Source organism: Megachile rotundata, chromosome 6 (assembly GCF_050947335.1).
Source record: "Megachile rotundata isolate GNS110a chromosome 6, iyMegRotu1, whole genome shotgun sequence".
Taxonomy (NCBI): domain Eukaryota; kingdom Metazoa; phylum Arthropoda; class Insecta; order Hymenoptera; family Megachilidae; genus Megachile; species Megachile rotundata.
This window is the reverse complement of record NC_134988.1, coordinates 10,821,795-10,839,970: the sequence shown is the minus strand read 5'-3', so window position 1 is coordinate 10,839,970 and position 18,176 is coordinate 10,821,795. Positions and strand designations below refer to the sequence as shown.

The 18,176-nt window shown below is 37.7% G+C and overlaps 1 protein-coding gene across 2 annotated transcripts in view; it reads left to right on the top strand.

The window, feature by feature from the left end:
- The window catches only part of Glurb (metabotropic glutamate receptor B), a 300,574-nt gene that overhangs the window by 259,343 nt on the left and 23,055 nt on the right, over nucleotides 1–18,176 (top strand). For both annotated transcript variants that reach the window (XM_012285055.2, XM_076532779.1), the window contains exon 4: nucleotides 12,850–13,020. In XM_012285055.2, the coding sequence (XP_012140445.2) occupies nucleotides 12,850–13,020 (171 nt within the window). The remainder of the gene's footprint in view (nucleotides 1–12,849; nucleotides 13,021–18,176) is intronic.

Sequence of the window (18,176 nt, the reverse complement as noted above, 5' to 3'; positions counted from 1 at the left end):
ATTCAAATTCGTTGCATTCAGGAAATGATGTAGATGCATCAGACACGTTAACGACCTAGTTCACTTTTCCCGGTTGTACGTTTTCCTTGGCTGACGCTTATAAAAGCCCCTTGGAACCCCATAAATTTAACAGTCGATGCTCGATTCGCGAGAACGTATCGATTCATTTGAACCTCGATATTCTGGTTACTCGATGAACTGTGGGCTACGTATTTCACGATAAATCATACATTTAAAAAGTCCGTTAATGTTATACTTTGCAGGCATTGTGAATGATGATATGTAATGTGCAACGATATTCTGTTACTATATAATATATCGAATATCTGCCTACACTATGATGGAAGATTTATGAAGGAGAATTTAACGGAGAATTGTACGAATCGGGGCGTATTTCTGTCAATTTCGATCTCGTTTGATTTTTATATTCCAATAACGTCGAGTCGAAGGTAACGAACGTGCTGGCTGTCAGCCAGAAGAATATTCAATACCGCGGCTGAACAATCGCGCTGAGTAGTCAAACATTATTTGCAGTATCGGAAGTTTTACAGTTCATTTTACGGTGGCCTACTCAAAAATCTTATCAAGTGAAATACGAAACAGGAGGCTGTTTACTGATTCGCGTAATTAAATTTTGGAACTATGGAAATTTGTGCACTCGGTTGCCAACGAATTACCTTTCTGTGCCTGGCATCTCTATGATATTTCTTTCATTCTTTATTATTTTTATTCATTTGTGGCAATATTTTGTGGACCTTCAGATTAGAAGCTTCTAATAACCTTTTAAATATCTATTTTCATATTTCGAATTAGTTGAAGTGTTCATACTTCACCTCATTCTTCATACTTCATTCTTCAACAATGACAAGTTCAAATATTTTAATTTCCATATATTACTTGGTATATTTTGTAAGATTAAATTCAATAACACACTTTGAAGTATAACACGTATTCAAAAGAAAAAGGAATTAGATATCGTAACTTGCAGTTATCAATACAGCAATGCACTGAAATTTTCACATTGTTAACGAAAAGCTTCATACATTACATAATGTTTAACGAAGAGAGAAAAAAGACAAGGCACAATGTCCACATAGTCGAGTAAACCTGTACAAAATGAAATGGAAATTCAGGGGCGGCAAGCACCAGTTTCGTGTCATCAATCACCAGGATAAGGTGGTATACCAGTGGATTCAAAGTGCGAACCGTCGAGCCTCAATCCTATATTACTCTTCATCATCTGTACGCGACTTCGAATTTCGCACACGAGCCATATTAATCAATCCAACGTGACTTCCGCTTTACGTGACCTCGGCAACCCACGTTTTTCACGATTTGTGTTCTTACAGAACCATTTATCCGAGGAATGATTAAATAGCTGTTAAAGGATACGCGATATCGACTTTCTTCATTTGCCTTTTTGCACCGACCCTTTCAATTTTCTTTGAAAAATGAAGAGTCAAACGCGCTTGCACATTAAGATCAAGGAAATATTAGTTTCTCATTTGCTTTATTCAAAATTATTTATTGTATCTTTGAGCTTTTATGTGTTATTGAAAGTATAGTGGGTTATTGTTATTGTCGGTATTATTAGTGTTAGTGTTAAGGCGACTGTTAGTTAGTTGGTTAGTGTTAGATTTAATGGCAAGGTTGGATAATTAATTGTAATACGGGAGACAATGTAGTAGGTGGCGATAGATATGCAAGGGATAGGAAGCGTGGAAATACAATGCGTGGAAATACGACGCGTGAATAATACCACGCGTGAAGATACGACGCGTGGAGATACGACGCGTGGAAATACGACGCGTGGAGATACGACGCGTGGTGATACGACGCATGAGTGATACCACGCGTGGAGATATGACGCGTGAGTAACACCACGCATGGAGATACGACACGTGAGTAATACCACGCGTTGAGATACGACGCATGGAAATGCAACGCGTGGAAGTATCACGCGTGGAAATACAACACGTGGAAATATCACGCGTGGAAATACGACGCGCGAGTAATACCACGCGTGGAAATACGACGCGTGAGTAATACCACGCGTGGAGGTACGACGCATGGAAATGCAACGCGTGGAAATACACCGCGTGAATGGTACCACGCGTGGAAATACGAAGCGTGAGTGACACCACGCGTGGAGATACGACGCGTGGAAATACAACACGTGGAAATACGACGCGTAGCGATACCACGCGTGGAAATACGGCGTATAGAGTTACCACGCGTGGAGATACCACGCGTGGAAATACGGCGTATAGAGTTACCACGCGTGGAGATACCACGCGTGGAAATACGGCGTATAGAGTTACCACGCGTGGAGATACCACGCGTAGCAAAACCTTGTGCATAAGTACGTCGCATAACGCAGTACCACACTTGACAATATAACACCTGATAATACAACACCCGAAAATAGAAAATATACTAATACCACCCTTACTGATATAATTCACTATACGTGAGTTAATGTGCATCTTCATTTTGTACATGAACATCTTCAGTACATCACGAGTTAAGATTCTAATTAACTTTCCTTAATCTACAATACAGAGCATCTCCCAAATCGATGATCTGACACCACCGATTAATCTACCCATTAATTCGAATAATCGGCGAATCATACAAGTGATTTATCAGCGTTCCCGAATTGTTGCCTTGCACCCATGTTCAATCAAATCGACAACACAGTCTTTCGCCATAATACCATGACTGATATTTCACGACAGTCCGGTTACTCCCTTTCGATGCGTACAACGCTTGATTTTCCGGTCGGTTGTTCCTACAACGTTGAAATATCGTCGGCTAATGGCTCGATCGGTCGTCTCGAAAAGATGTACGTACATATGCATCAGCGGAACGATCAAACGTTTACGTATGCACAATTAGGTCCCATCTTTCAACGGTTTCGCTGCATCGGCCGTTTCTCGCGCGAGACAGTCATACTATAAAAACGACTGCACTTTCTACGCTTCGATTGTCACGGTGGCTCCTTCGACTATAACTCGCCGATTTTCTCGTTCACTCTGCTTCACGTTCGTTTAATTTTGATATTGATTTTCGCGGCACGAAACAGCTGTACGACCCCCTTTTTCGAACACATTGTTTTATTATATCGTTATTCGTCCTTTAGAAGAATTATGTGACAGGTTATTTTATGACGTTTTAATCCGTTGAATGGGGAAGGATCGTATAACAGGAGTGCATATGGACGGACATGAATCTTGATTATGGTCGTTAGACATGATATGATGTGCAGGTACGTGCAACTATCATGGAATCCTTATATGGTACCTGTGATTATGATCGTCTATGGTGAAATCTTCATACAGTGTTGGTAATTATGATTGTCCATGATGAAATCTTCACATGCATGTAGTACTGGCTAATTATAATTAGTAATGAAGTTATCTTCACATAGTGTCGGTGGTTCTGACAATCCATGACGAAGTCATCTTCATGTAGTACGGATGATTATGATCCTCCACAACACAATCATCTTCATGTACAACACTTGATTAGACGTAACAGTTAGTTGTAACAGTAATTACAGTTGTTGGTAATGAAGTACTTCATTCACAGCTTCATACAGTACCACTATAATCCCAGACTATAATCCTCCATGAAACCATCTTCATATATCGATTAGTGATTACAGTCATCTGCAGTGAAATGTTTAATTGTCAGAGGCAGCTATTACTGATGAAATGATCTTCACCTCATTATTCATCCCAAAACGATCCTCCGTTAACAGGCTACTCTATTAATTCGTAATGATCTTGCACCCCAATTTCGTACAGATAAACTATGATCATTCATCATGAAACGATCTTCAGCCGCCTGCCGCAGGCTGCGTTCACTGATAGCAAAGCGATGTTCACACAGTACCGATTACTATAGTCTTCCACGGTGAAATAATCTTCCTGCACCTCGGACAATTATAACCATTTACGATGGAACGATGTTCACATGGTACCGATCTTCGTATGCGAACACTGAACCGTGTACTGTTAGACACTATCTGCGCGGTAAATGTACGCTTATGGCACGGTATCCGGTCCAGAGGTACTTCCGGTGTTGCGAAAGGGTTAAACGTACGCTATTAATCTTGCGGACCTACGGCTGCGTAACGCAATGCGTCATGAATATATTTCATAGGAATGTATTTTGCGGAGGAGGTTGGATACTTTATAAATATTTTGTTGGTTTGATTAAGCAAAAATAATTGTGTAGAGTAAATGGTGGCAGATTAGATTTATTTTAGAATTATTGGTATTGTAGGTTTAATTCAATACCGCGTGTGGCAATACGGCGCATGACGATACCATGTGTGGTGACATAATGCGTGGAAGTACAATGTGTGGAGATACGATGCGTGGAAGTACAACGCATGAAAATACGACGCGTGGAGATACAACGCATAGAAATGCGACGCGTGGAGATACGACGCGTGGAAATGCCACGCGTGGGGATACGACGCGTGAGTGACACCACGCGTGAGTGACACCACGCGTGGAGATACGACGCGTGAGTAATACAACGCGTGAGTAATACCACGCGTGGAAATACGACGCGTCAGTAATACCACGCGTGGAAATACGACGCGTCAGTAATACCACGCGTGGAGATACGACGCGTAAATAATATAACGCGTGAGTAATACCACGCGTGGAAATACGACGCGTGAGTAATACCACACGTGGATATACGACGCGTCAGTAGTATCACGCGTGAGTAATACCACGCGTGGAAATACGATGCCTGAATAATACCACGCGTGGAAATACGACGCGTCAGTAATACCACGCGTGGTGATACGATGCGTGAGTAATACCACACGTGGATATACGACGCGTCAGTAGTATCACACGTGAGTAATACCACGCGTGGAAATACGATGCCTGAGTAATACCACGCGTGGAAATACGACGCGTCAATAATACCACGCGTGGAAATACGATGCGTGAGTAATACCACGCGTGGAAATACGACTCGTCAGTAATACCACGCGTGGAGAGACGTCGCGTAAGTAATACCACGCGTGGAGATACGACACGTGGAAATACAACGCGTGTAGGAATCTGAGTATATAGAGATTTGACGATACAGAGTATTCAGTATGTAGGGAGTTAATGATGTCTAGATTTGGGAATGTAGGGGTTTGAGACGTAGGGACCTGGGGATGTGGAATTTTAGAGGCACAGACATTTGGAGATGTAGAAATTTAAAAATATTTGAAGACACATAGATTTGGAAATACAGACATTTGATATCATGAAAATTTGCAAATTTAAAAACTCAAGAATATAGAGATTTTGAAAAATACATGTATATATAAAGTTGATAATACAGGTATTGAAGAATACACTCAAGCTTGAAAATATTAATATATACAGATATCAACATTTACAAATATAAAGGCTTGGAAATAGCAAATTTTAAGGGTATATCTAATACCGAGTTTGCATAAAAAAATTAAAACTCTCGAAAGTTGATATCGACATAAAAGCTTTTCCACTTTTCAGGGCAGGCCAGCTTCAAAGGTGACGCAAACTTTAACGAATTTAAGTTTGTTATTAAACTAACGTATTTGACATGCCGCCAGGTCTGAACTTTCTAACAAACTTGGTCCAATGCATACGAGAATGTACACGTACTTTTGTAACGAGATCTCATTGGCAACAAGCGCTTTAAAATAGTTCCTAATTTGTTCCATGAATTCGAAATATTTAATTACTGTGCTGTGTGACTTTTTTTGAACATTTTATTAAACGTCAAGCTTGCCTGACAGGAAAAATAGTTTAACGGGGATAAAATAGTTAGGTGTTCGCAGTTTGATCGGATATTATCAAATTATAACTTTAAAATTAATTTTAGCTTCCAGAATATTTTTCCTTAAAATTAACAATTAAGATTTTAACTAAATTAACATTTTTTTACAGAAATTTGGAATAAAATGAAACTGGTGTTAAAATGATGTTTCTCATACATGTAGTCTTCAACACAAACACTTTATAAAACAAATATTTACCACATTTAGCATTGATATTCATGTATGCACATATTTTATCGGAATACCCAGCATATAGATGTACATTCAATGCAGATAGTTCTACTGTTAACTGTAATTGCTTTCGAAGCATGAATCTAATTTCGAAGTTTGTATTAATTGAAACCAATGTTGCCAGGCAGCCATTCAATTTGTCTAATGAAACATAATTACACAGTCAAACCGCTGTTTCATAATTAATACCAAGTATAAGCTTATAGAAAGTGTTCTCCCGAGAATAATAGATATTTCAAACGGTAAACTGTTATTATATGTTTCAGAATCATAGGCGGGTAATCAAATATCAATTCTATGTAATCGCCGAGTCACAATACATCGAAAAGCGATTGACTCTCATATACAATTCAGGGTGGTATCCCGTTACCAATTGGAAACTTGTTATACGAAATTGTGAAGATCGATAATTTCACACGGTTACAGTTTCCATAACGGACGTGAACGACATTTTCCAAACGCTTCGCGTTCTGGATGTTGTATTATTGTGGATCTACATACTCATATCCCTTCGCGCGTCGTATCTCCACGCGCTGCATTTCCACGTGTCGTATCTCCACGCGTCGCATCTCCACGCGTTGCATTTCCACGCATCGTATCTCCACGCATCGCATCTCCACGCGTTGCATTTCCACGCACCGTATCTCCACGCGTGGTATTACTCACGCGTCGTATCTCCACGCGTGGTGTTACTCACGCGACGTATCTCCACGCGTTGCATTTCCACGCGTCGTATCTCCACGCGTTGTATTACTCACGCGTGGTATTACTCACGCGTGGTATTACTCACGCATCGAATCTCCACGCATCGTATCTCCACGCGTGGTATTACTCACGCGTGGTATTACTCACGCATCGAATCTCCACGCGTGGTATTACTCACGCGTGGTATTACTCACGCATCGAATCTCCACGCGTGGTATTACTCACGCATCGTATCTCCACGCGTGGTATTACTCACGCATCGTATCTCCACGCGTGGTATTACTCACGCATCGTATCTCCACGCGTGGTATTACTCACGCATCGTATCTCCACGCGTGGTATTACTCACGCATCGTATCTCCACGCGTGGTATTACTCACGCATCGTATCTCCACGCGTGGTATTACTCACGCATCGTATCTCCACGCGTGGTATTACTCACGCGTGGTATTACTCACGTGTCGTATCTCCAAGCGTGGTATTACTCACGCGTCGTACCTCTACGTGTTGCATTTCCACGCGTCGTACCTCCACGCGTTGCATTTCCACGTATTGTATCTCCACGCTCTGCATTTCCACGCATCGTATCTCCACGCGTGGTATTACTCACGCGTTGTATCTCGGCGCATTATAATTTTTTCAAGGTTAAGATCTTCAGTATTTTTTAAATACTGTATTATTTAAAATTTTTATATAGTAAAGTTTTGGTGTAGATATTTTTGATGTAGGAGAAAAATATACTACAGCGTTCTTGATACAGGATCGTGAACACGAAAATATTTTGAAGCAAACAAGAATGTGTTGACCTTAAAAAATTTAAGGTAAATATTTTGTCACGTATTCTGTGTAAAAAATACATGTGAAAGCTTTAGAATATTTTTGTGGTTTAGCTCTTTGCACTCGAATGACACATTCGTCTTTTTATTAAAAAAATTTTTAATATTTTTTAACTAAATCTGTAATACTATTTACGTGACACAAATAATAATAACAAACATAAAAAATAACTAAACTTAAATAATTATGTTAAAAATGTCTTCGAGTTCTATCAGATATAAATTGTTTGATGCACCGTGTATGGAATAAGCAGATGGTAAATTGGATTATTTTTATCACTTCAAGGTAGTTCGTCTCGTCACTACGACAGCGTGACAATTTGGCCTGGAGGCAGATATCGATAAATTATTGGTACATCGCTGACACGTATCCCGAGACTGCAGAAAGGGAACACCTGCGAAAGACATGGTAATAAGTCACGTCAGTCAAAAGTTCGGCTGGAAACCGACCGATCGACCGATTACTCGCAGGGAACAGATTCGAATGACATCCAACCTGTGCACTGATTTGTCTCATCAGGCTGGAAATTCCAGTAAGAACATTTCGCGACCATTTGTATTATCGACATAACGTTACTTCATCCACTTCGACCTATTAAAAATTCTTATTGCTGAGAAAACTTATTGAATACATTTTTCAATTGTATTCTACAATTCTGTATAAAGTTGATTAATATCAACCTTCGGTTCGAAGTTTTAATATTTGACGATTCTCATGTATCAAATCATCATGAATCAAACAATCTTTCAAAGTGAATTTCTGTTTTAATTCAACTCTGTGGCAAACTCAGAGAAAATGAAATGAAAGAAAACTATGTGACTGTTATAATATAATATAGAAAATGTACCTGCAAATAAAAAAATGGGAAAAATTGACACCTTTAGCTTATAGTATAAAAAAATATTATGTAACAAATTGTAAAATAGATGTAAAATTGAATAAGTATCAAATTCGGAGCAAGCGAAAAAAAATTTATGAATGTCAACTCCGCTGATGTGAAAACGAGGGTTGTAAAAAAGAGTCATTGATCTGTCACGAGATATCTTATACAGATCGGCAGCATAAATATAAACTGGGGAGGATTTGAATTTCAATTTCGGCCGTAAATTTTTACTGCCACTCGTATTTAATTCTATCCTTCTCGCAATACTACATCATGATGAAAAAGATTGAAGCAACGAAAACCGGAGAAGAACAGCACCATAATATTACAGCAGCGCGAAATTTACGAGTAAATAAACGCCAGTCTCATTGAAGGAAAAAATTTAATAAAGACCATCGTGATATAAAACGTTTCCTGTGGAGGGAGATATCGAATTTCCCGGTTAATGTGAAAAAAATCAATTCTTAATATAAAATCGAACGAGATTATTATATATTTAAATTAATTACGTAAAATTTGTTCGAGGGAAATTCCCGGTGAAACCAACAGCGATGCTAAATTAATTTTACACAAGTTATTTATATTTACTATCCGAAAAAGTGAACGCAAATAAAATTTTAATTAAAAGTATTGTTTCTCTATCATCCTTGTTAACTACCGTTTTAATTTATTCGACTATTCTCTCTATTTACTTTTAATTATATATTTAAATTGAATTTGTGGCCGACCGATTGCGTTATTTTTCTATTCCATTCGCTCTAAATTTTTGTTACTTTTATCACAGTGAATATGAAGAACAGTAATAAACCTGCAGTTACAGTGTCTCATTATATTATCACCGTTTATGCCGCACACGAAATTTTGCGATTTAAAATTTTTAATTTGCATTCCTATTTGAAGTAAATTTTTAATTTATTTTAATTGAGAGACTAATTGAAAGCTGACCCAAATTCGTCAAAGCAGACAAACGATAGCTTTCATAATATCTGTACTAAAAATTTTTCTTTAATTTTTCCCGTCTCTCGGTAATTCGATTATATCGAATTCCCAGCGCCGGTCACAAGAGACGGTACAGCACTCAACGTGCTAGAGTTACGTTTTTGAGAATCGTATCTCGCTGGAATTCCCGAGAAACCACCGACTGCTTTTATTTCGAGATATGAGGATTCGATCGTCTGCGTTCGTTTATTTCGCTTTTATCGGGCTCTGTGCGGGCCTGCAATTTCGCGCGGTTTGGGCGCAGCCGGTCCGTTTCAATTAACGATAACGTCGTTTAACCGATTCACAAAGGGATTTGCAATTTCGCCAGATGAGGCTACCGGTAAAAATGCAAACATCCTGACCTAAGGAACCCTCCCCGAGCGATAAGACAAGTTTCAAAGTAACGTTTCTTGGTTCCCCTTTTATCATCCCGTTTAATTAACGAGATACGATTGAAGCATCGCGGAACGAAAATAAAGTGCCGGAGTCGTTCGATTAAGTTTTATGATCGATCGAAAGGGGAAACTTTCGAAACTGTTTGCATTTTAAAGTATTCCACGTACAGATAGAAGAAATATGGTAATACCTGGATCCGAAGTTCAGTACTTCATGAAATATCCATTCACCGCAGTAGGTCGTATGTGCCGCCATGATACATTGAATCGCTGCAGTATTTAATGCTTTCTAGTGGTGTGACACGATTCGATATTCTTTATGATCATAATGCATAGCTCTTTCAGTGCCAAAAATTATTTTAACATTTTTCCCATAAAAATAGTCTATGCGTATATTAATTATACATCTCTAAACATGTGTGAAAGTGTATGGAAGTACAATGCATGGAGATACGACGCGTGAGTAATACCACGCGTGGAGATGCGACGCGTGAGTAATACCACGCGTGGAGATGCGACGCGTGAGTAATACAACGCGTTAGTAATACCACGCGTGGAGCTACGACGCGTGAGTAATACCACGCGTGGAGATACCACGCGTGAGTAGTACCACGCGTGGAGATACGACGCGTGAGTAATGCAACGCGTGAGTAATACCACGTGTGGAGATACGACGCGTTATTAATACCACGCGTGGAGATGCGACGCGTGAGTAGTACCACGCGTGGAGATACGACGCGTGAGTAATACCACGCGTGGAGATACGACGCGTGAGTAATGCAACGCGTGAGTAATACCACGTGTGGAGATACGACGCGTTATTAATACCACGCGTGGAGATGCGACGCGTGAGTAGTACCACGCGTGGAGATACGACGCGTGAGTAATACCACGCGTGGAGATACGACGCGTTAATAATATCACGCGTGGAGATACGTCGCGTTAGTAATACCACGCGTGGAGATACGACGCGTGAGTAATACCACGCGTGGAGATACCACGCGTGAGTAGTACCACGCGTGGAGATACGACGCGTGAGTAATACCACGTGTGGAGATACGACGCGTGTAGGGATCTGAGTATGTAGAGATTTGATGATACAGAGTATTCAGTATGTAGAGAATTAATGATATCTAGATTTAGGAATATAGAGGTGTGAGACATAGCGTATATTAATTATCCATCTCTAAACATGTTTAACTACGATCCTCCTCTACTGATTTTACACCAGCAACGGCAAGTATAGAATTAATTATTACAATTCGCCCAATAAAAATTTTCTGTCAAAGTAGAACCTTGTCCGAGTCTTCACAGTAAAAAATATTTGAAGAAATGTCTGCGCATGAATATTACAATATATTGTAACAAGGATGCTGAAATTGAAAAGCTTCGATTGAAAAAATTGACACGTCTCAAAGGAACATCAGGTCTGAGGAAAGTTGATAAATATGTCCGCGTCATCCTACACGAATTTACCAGATGGTAAAACGCGAGGCATAGATAAAATAACGTGCAGTGTGCCGTAGAGAATCCGAAGCTGCTGTTACCGCAGCACGAGATAACGCGGACTCGTTTCTCGCTACATAAACTCATCTTCCACGAGCACGCTCGTCGACCGATCACCAATATACACTATCGAACCGAAATCCTTCGTCTTCCACGAAGATCAATCGGAACCTCGCTCGAGCGAGTTTCTTCGTTACTGATCGCGAAAAATGTCGGGCGACCATCAGAAGCTACTCAACCGAGATAAACCGTCATCCTACGGAAACTACCAGGATAGATTTATAGATAAGATCAGGGAAAATTGATTAAATCCAAGAAATGTCTATCTAAAAATCTCTCATTCTGTTTAAATATTTGTACTATACACTATATACTATATGTATTATGCACTATATTATTATTCTACACACATGTAGACCACATGTAGACCACGTGTGTCACATGTTAGGATTACAAATTAACTCTACTACCACTTAAGGAATATTACTTTCTACGACTCGAATATCAAGTTTCCAGTACGCTGGTAATATACCGTGTGTGTTTAGACACATTTCAAGATTATAATACCCCTTTCCGATGTCACATGTAATACGTGCTGCAAAGTTCTTACGATGTCACCATATGTGACACTGAGTAAAGCTGCTGAGCTTAAAACTTTTTCATTGTGTTACGAACCATTTTACGAGGTACTTCACAAACTTCCTAACGAAGTTATCACGTTGATAGTGGTATCAACAAACGTCATCGACAATAACTTCAACACAGCCGAAATCTTGCGACGTTGTTTCGAGGCACTGATTGATGATCCTTATTAGTGTCTGGAAATTCGCCCACCGGAAAATCCCTTCACGAAAATTGCTGCATAGCAAACAGGCTGCAGTTCGATAATTTTACCGAGTTATGACGTGTTGTTTTACTTGAGGATTAAATTTCGTCGACATTATCCCGCTCGTAATGACACCGTCGCGAAAATCGCGAACATGGATGCTGCAAGTTTCAAAATTATTTTGCAACTTTACGCAACTATTGTAATCATCCTGGCACAGGAAAGATCTGATTACACGTTTTAATACAGTTTCCCTGTACGTGCTCGTGAGTTTAACCGCGGAGTACGAAAGTTTTGTGCGCTAAGATTTTGAGGTTATGTGATTCTCTTGATGAATTTTACTCATTTATGTGATTGATATTTTTACTCGATGGTTAATACTGTTGATACAGTTAGGCAATGATACAGTTAGGCATTGATACAGTTAGGCAATGATAGACCATATTAATTTGTACATCAATAATTATTATGTTCAAAAGCTTTCTCATTCATTTTCACGAATTTGTAGTAAATTACATCGATGCAGTTAATACTGTAATTCTAAATTATAATTTCATCTGCATGTATTCCATAATTTATTCAATATAATAATTTAGATAGACGAAAGGACGCAAACGAAAATCCCGTTCCGCTCTGATTGCAGGTCTCTTTCTTCTCAACGAGCCCGGAGCTTTCCAACAAGCAACGTTTCGAATATTTCACTCGCACAATACCGAGCGATCATTACCAGGTTAAAGCAATGATAGACATCGTGCTAAAAATGGGATGGAGCTACGTGTCCATCATATACGAGGAAAGCAATTACGGTATAAAGGTGAGTCACATTTTGCAGGGACAGCTTTACGATTCAACGTTAGAAATTCACGCGACCGTCCGTGTCAAATGAAACTTCTCTTGACACCTTTTCAATGAATTCTTGAAAGCCACTACACCGTGAAACGACGAGTACACGAAGATTTCGCGTTAATTGATAACGTGGCCGAGGTTGTACAAGACCATTCACCACGATCGTTGCAGAATTTAATCAACGAGAGTTCAGTGACTCGTTCAGACCACTCAACGTTTTTAAAACTAAATTGCTTTTTTCATTTGTTTTCAATCATTCTTAAATTTTAGTGGCGATAACATAATCCAGTGTTAACTTTTTTTATTTTTAAATTTTAGTGGAGATAACATAATCCAGTGTTAACTTTTTTTATTTTTAAATTTTAGTGGAGATAACATAATCCAGTGTTAACTTTTTTTATTTTTAAATTTTAGATAACATAATCCAGTGTTAACTTTTATTTAATAGCATCAACGACTGTCATCGAATAAAAACACGATAAAAAGAAACAATCGAATACAAATGTCCTGCCACGAAAATATAATACATTCGCAACAATAATTCAGACCGGCTTAAAAGATACATACAAAAATAGCGAAACTGTAGAATTGTTAAAATTCATGATCAAAGGCAGAAAAAGTTTAATGAAAAAAAAGGATGTATACATTGTATAACTGAAAAAAGGGATACTTTCATGTACTATTAATTAAAATCCGTTACACGATTCGGGGTAACAATTTCAACAGAGTTTTTTATCGCGCAGAATAAACCAATTTAACACACAGGGAATGATAAAACTGTAGATAGGGCAAGCGCAATATTTCAGTTCATTTTTGCATGGAAGTTTTGCCGTTTGTACAATGTTCGTTATATTTCCACCATATCGACGTTTTATCGTGAAACGCGTACGGAGAGGGAAGCAGATCTATCATTTTAATAGCCATTGACTGTCGGACGAGTCACGTTACACGATCATTATTGGATTTGTTCGTAGTCATTAGCGAGAAGAGTCGCGAATCATTCGTGGCAGATGTGCAAATGGGAATGCTTTGCAACTGGGTGGAAATAAAGATGTAAAGGGTGTTTCAATTTAATTTATCAATAAATAGATGTGCACATGTTATGCATTATTTGTAATTGTCCGTTTAGGTACCATGAGTTTAACCTGATTTTGAGATGGACTTTTGGACATAGAAATTTTGGGATATTGGAATTTTGAGATATAGGGATTTTGGGGTGTAGAAATTTTAGGGCTTAACTTTGGGGCATACGTAGTTTATGACGTTGCAATTTTCAGATTTTGAAATTTTGGGATGTGGGAATTTTAGGATATAGCGATTTTTGGATATAGAGATTCCAAGGCATAGAAATTTTGGGATGTTGGAAATCTGAGATATAGCAATTTTTGGACATAGAGATTTTGGGACGTAGGAATTTTGTCACATAGAAATTTTTGGGACGTAGGGATTTTGGGGTATTTAAATTTGGAAACATAGGAATTTGGGGATATAGCGATTTTTCGACATAGAGATTTTGGAACATAGAAATTTTAAGATATTGAAGTTTGGAGACATACAAATTTGGGGATTTTGGAATTTTCAGTCATCGGGATTTGGGAATATAGAACTTTCAGGGCTTCGAAATTTTGGGTCATAGGTATTTTGTGATGTTGCAATTTTTAGACTTAATAATTTTTGGATATTAAGGTTTTGGGGCATAGGAATTTTGGAGCATAGAAATTTGGGGTTCTTAAATTTTAAGATATAGAAATGTTGGAATATAGCGATTTTTGAGACATATGAATTTTGGGTAGCTAAGGTTTTAGAACTTTAAAACCTTACACCTCTGAAAATTAAAAATATTTTACCTTTAAACGTAGGAAGTCAAACTGTAGAATTTTGAGACTGAATTTTTGTAATTAATTTACTATATTGAAATTTTGTAATTAATTTGCAATTTTCCTCTATTGAAATTAATTTGCAATTTTCCTCTATTGAAATTAATTTGCAATTTTCCTCTGTTGAAATTAATTTGCAATTAGTCTTCTATTGAAATTAATTTGCAATTTTCCTCTATTGAAATTAATTTGCAATTTTCCTCTACTGAAATTAATTTGCAACTTCAAAATTGTGTAATTAATTGGCAATTTTAAAATATTGTATTCTGATCTTGAACCTACAAAAAATTTAATTGTCAATAAAAATTAAACAATTTTCGATAACCGTGCCATAACTGACATATTATCACCCTTGTCTGAAATACTTTTTAAAAGTCGTATAGGTAGATAAAAGAATGGAACGCCCTATATGTGAAAAAGTGCACTATCGTTCACGTGAAGCTGAAAATGGACAATTGGATCGTGCATGGACTTTGAAACAATGTATTTACCCGACAATACTGTGGCACCTAATCGTTCTAAAAAATTTGTCCGGACATGGAACACCGTAATGCAATTTTGTTTTTAAATAATCGATTACATCGATCGATCAAATTACGTGGAATTGGAAATTGTTCGAAGCATGAAATGCAAAGTTCGTTAGCGAACAACATCGCGATACACTGTCCCTATAAATTGCTTATGACCTATAAATTCAGGGTGCGGTATAATTTTACGTATACTTTCGAACTTATAAAACGATTGAATTTAATATTTTTACTGATAAGCGTATCTTTTGTAATCATTGAAATTGCATTATTTATCTTTGTGTTACAAATTGGAAAGAGGAGAAATAATTGTTTATTAAAACTCCTAATAACGTATTCGGATTCTTTGATAAAACCAAAGCCATTTCAGCCATTTTGTGCAACCAACCAGCCATTTTAAACTTAACCTCAAAATTGACGAGCCATAAATATTTTATGTTTCTTTCATGTAACAAAATCTAGTCAAGGTTTGAACAACTACAAATTTAACTTGTAACAATGTAACATTTTGTAAAAATACAAAAACATTTCGTGTAAAGTAATGTGAAATATTGTTATATTATGGGGAAGATAAAAAGCAGAAATAAGAAATTGAATTTTAACTCGTTTTATCAGGGGATCTTAATCCATAATCCTATAACACTGCCTTGCTCACGAAAGAAGCACAGTATAAAGCATATCACTCGAATATCTCATTAAAACGTCACGACAATGAAATTACCAGGCGAATGGGATGTAAATTGCAGTTGGTACGCGTGTGCGGATAAACGAGCCGCTATTTCATGCGGTTACATATCAGCGAGTGAAACCCATTCGTCGGACGTATTCCAGAGTCTACCTATTACAGAATTAACAAATTGGTTCGTCGTTCAAACGCATAATTTACACCCTGTTAATTACGTCAGGCACTGACTGAAATGCAACAAAAAGAGGGACCCATTGTACAAACAACTCTAAGAAGAAAATAAGAAAGTAAGAAACTTTGATGAATTGGAATTTTTTGAGATTTCAGGATTTTGGGATTCAATGTTCTTGTCATCGCTATAATACATAAAACAACATAGTGCATCAAACAAGAGAAGCTCACAAATTTCGTCGATTTGATAAAACAGGAGTATAAAATCTGAGAACTTCGAAGCACAGGAATCGTGGTTGGAAAAGAGCAAAAGTCCTTTCCCGATAGGAGCCGACTGAAAATTGCATTTTTATGTCATCGTTGTTGTCCTATCCGATTGGATACGTCGGCGATGAAAAATGCGCGAAAATGTTCTCGGTAAAATAACATTGGATGCATACGTGATACGCATAATACAGAAAGCGTGCCATCCGTTATTGTTTTCGTATGGTACTTTCACACAGGGGATCGGTTGAACCGGATTTTATAGAAATTTCCTCTTTGTACAGATTTGTCGGTGGAATTTATTTTGCGTTTATTTAAATCAAATCTTGCATCGTTCAATCGTGATCGAAATTTTCTATCTTTTATGATAAAAGGAGTATGCGAGGCTAATGGCGTCAAAACGTTCCGTGTATTAACATGGCCGTGAAATCGATTGGAACTAGATTAATAGGGTGAAATCGACTAAAACGTGAAATTCGACCGCGTTCTACGGATTTTCATGGGTGGACACATTTTAATGACGTTAATTTAATTGGTCGTTGCGATTAGCGGACCGTGAATCTTCCTGTGCGTGTTTAGTCACGTGATTATTATCGAACGAGATGCGGTGTGAACTGTCTTGATAAATTAAGCGGTGTATTGTCACCGCAACAACGTGTTAAATCGTGTTTGTAGATGAAGCGGGAAGAAAATATGAGAAAATGTAGAGAGTGGTAATTAGGTTTTTCTCGAAACGTGTAGCTACGTAACAAACGACCTTGCATCTAGCAAATTAGCCACACGTCAAACACAGAATGAATATGGTTCCGTATGCATGCGAGAGTCTGCGAAGCATATGATAACTTTGCGCCACTTTTTGCTGCGGGTTAATTTAGACGATTATTACTGGAATTGTTTCTTATGGCGTGAACTAAACTTAGGTTAAGTTCGGGAATAAATTATGCGCTCATTTCGGTAAACAGGGGTTTACATGTTCCTTGGATTGGGGATGTTCTTACAGGCTTTTGTTGGTTTATTATTTTACTCTTTGACCGTTTCAGTATTTTATTATTTTGATATTTTGCTGTTTTATTGCTTTATTATTTTACTACTTTACTGTTGCATTACTTTACTACTTCAATACTTCACTACTTCAATATTTCACTACTTCAATACCTTACTATTTCAATACTTTACTACTTCAGTACTTTACTGCTTCAATACTTTGCTACTTCAATACTTTACTACTTCAATACTTTACTACTTCAATACTTCACTACTTCAATACTTCACTATTTCAATACTTCAGTACTTCAATATTTTACTACTTCAATACCTTACTACTTCAATACTTCACTATTTCAATACTTCAGTACTTCAATATTTTACTACTTCAATACCTTACTACTTCAATACCTTACTACTTCAATACCTTACTACTTCAACACCTTACTACTGCAATACTTCACTACTTCAATACTTCACTACTTCAACACCTTACTACTTCAATACTTCACTACTTCAACACCTTACTACTTCAATACTTCACTACTTCAACACCTTACTATTTCAATACTTCACTATTTCACTACTTCACTACTTCACTACTTTACTAATTTAC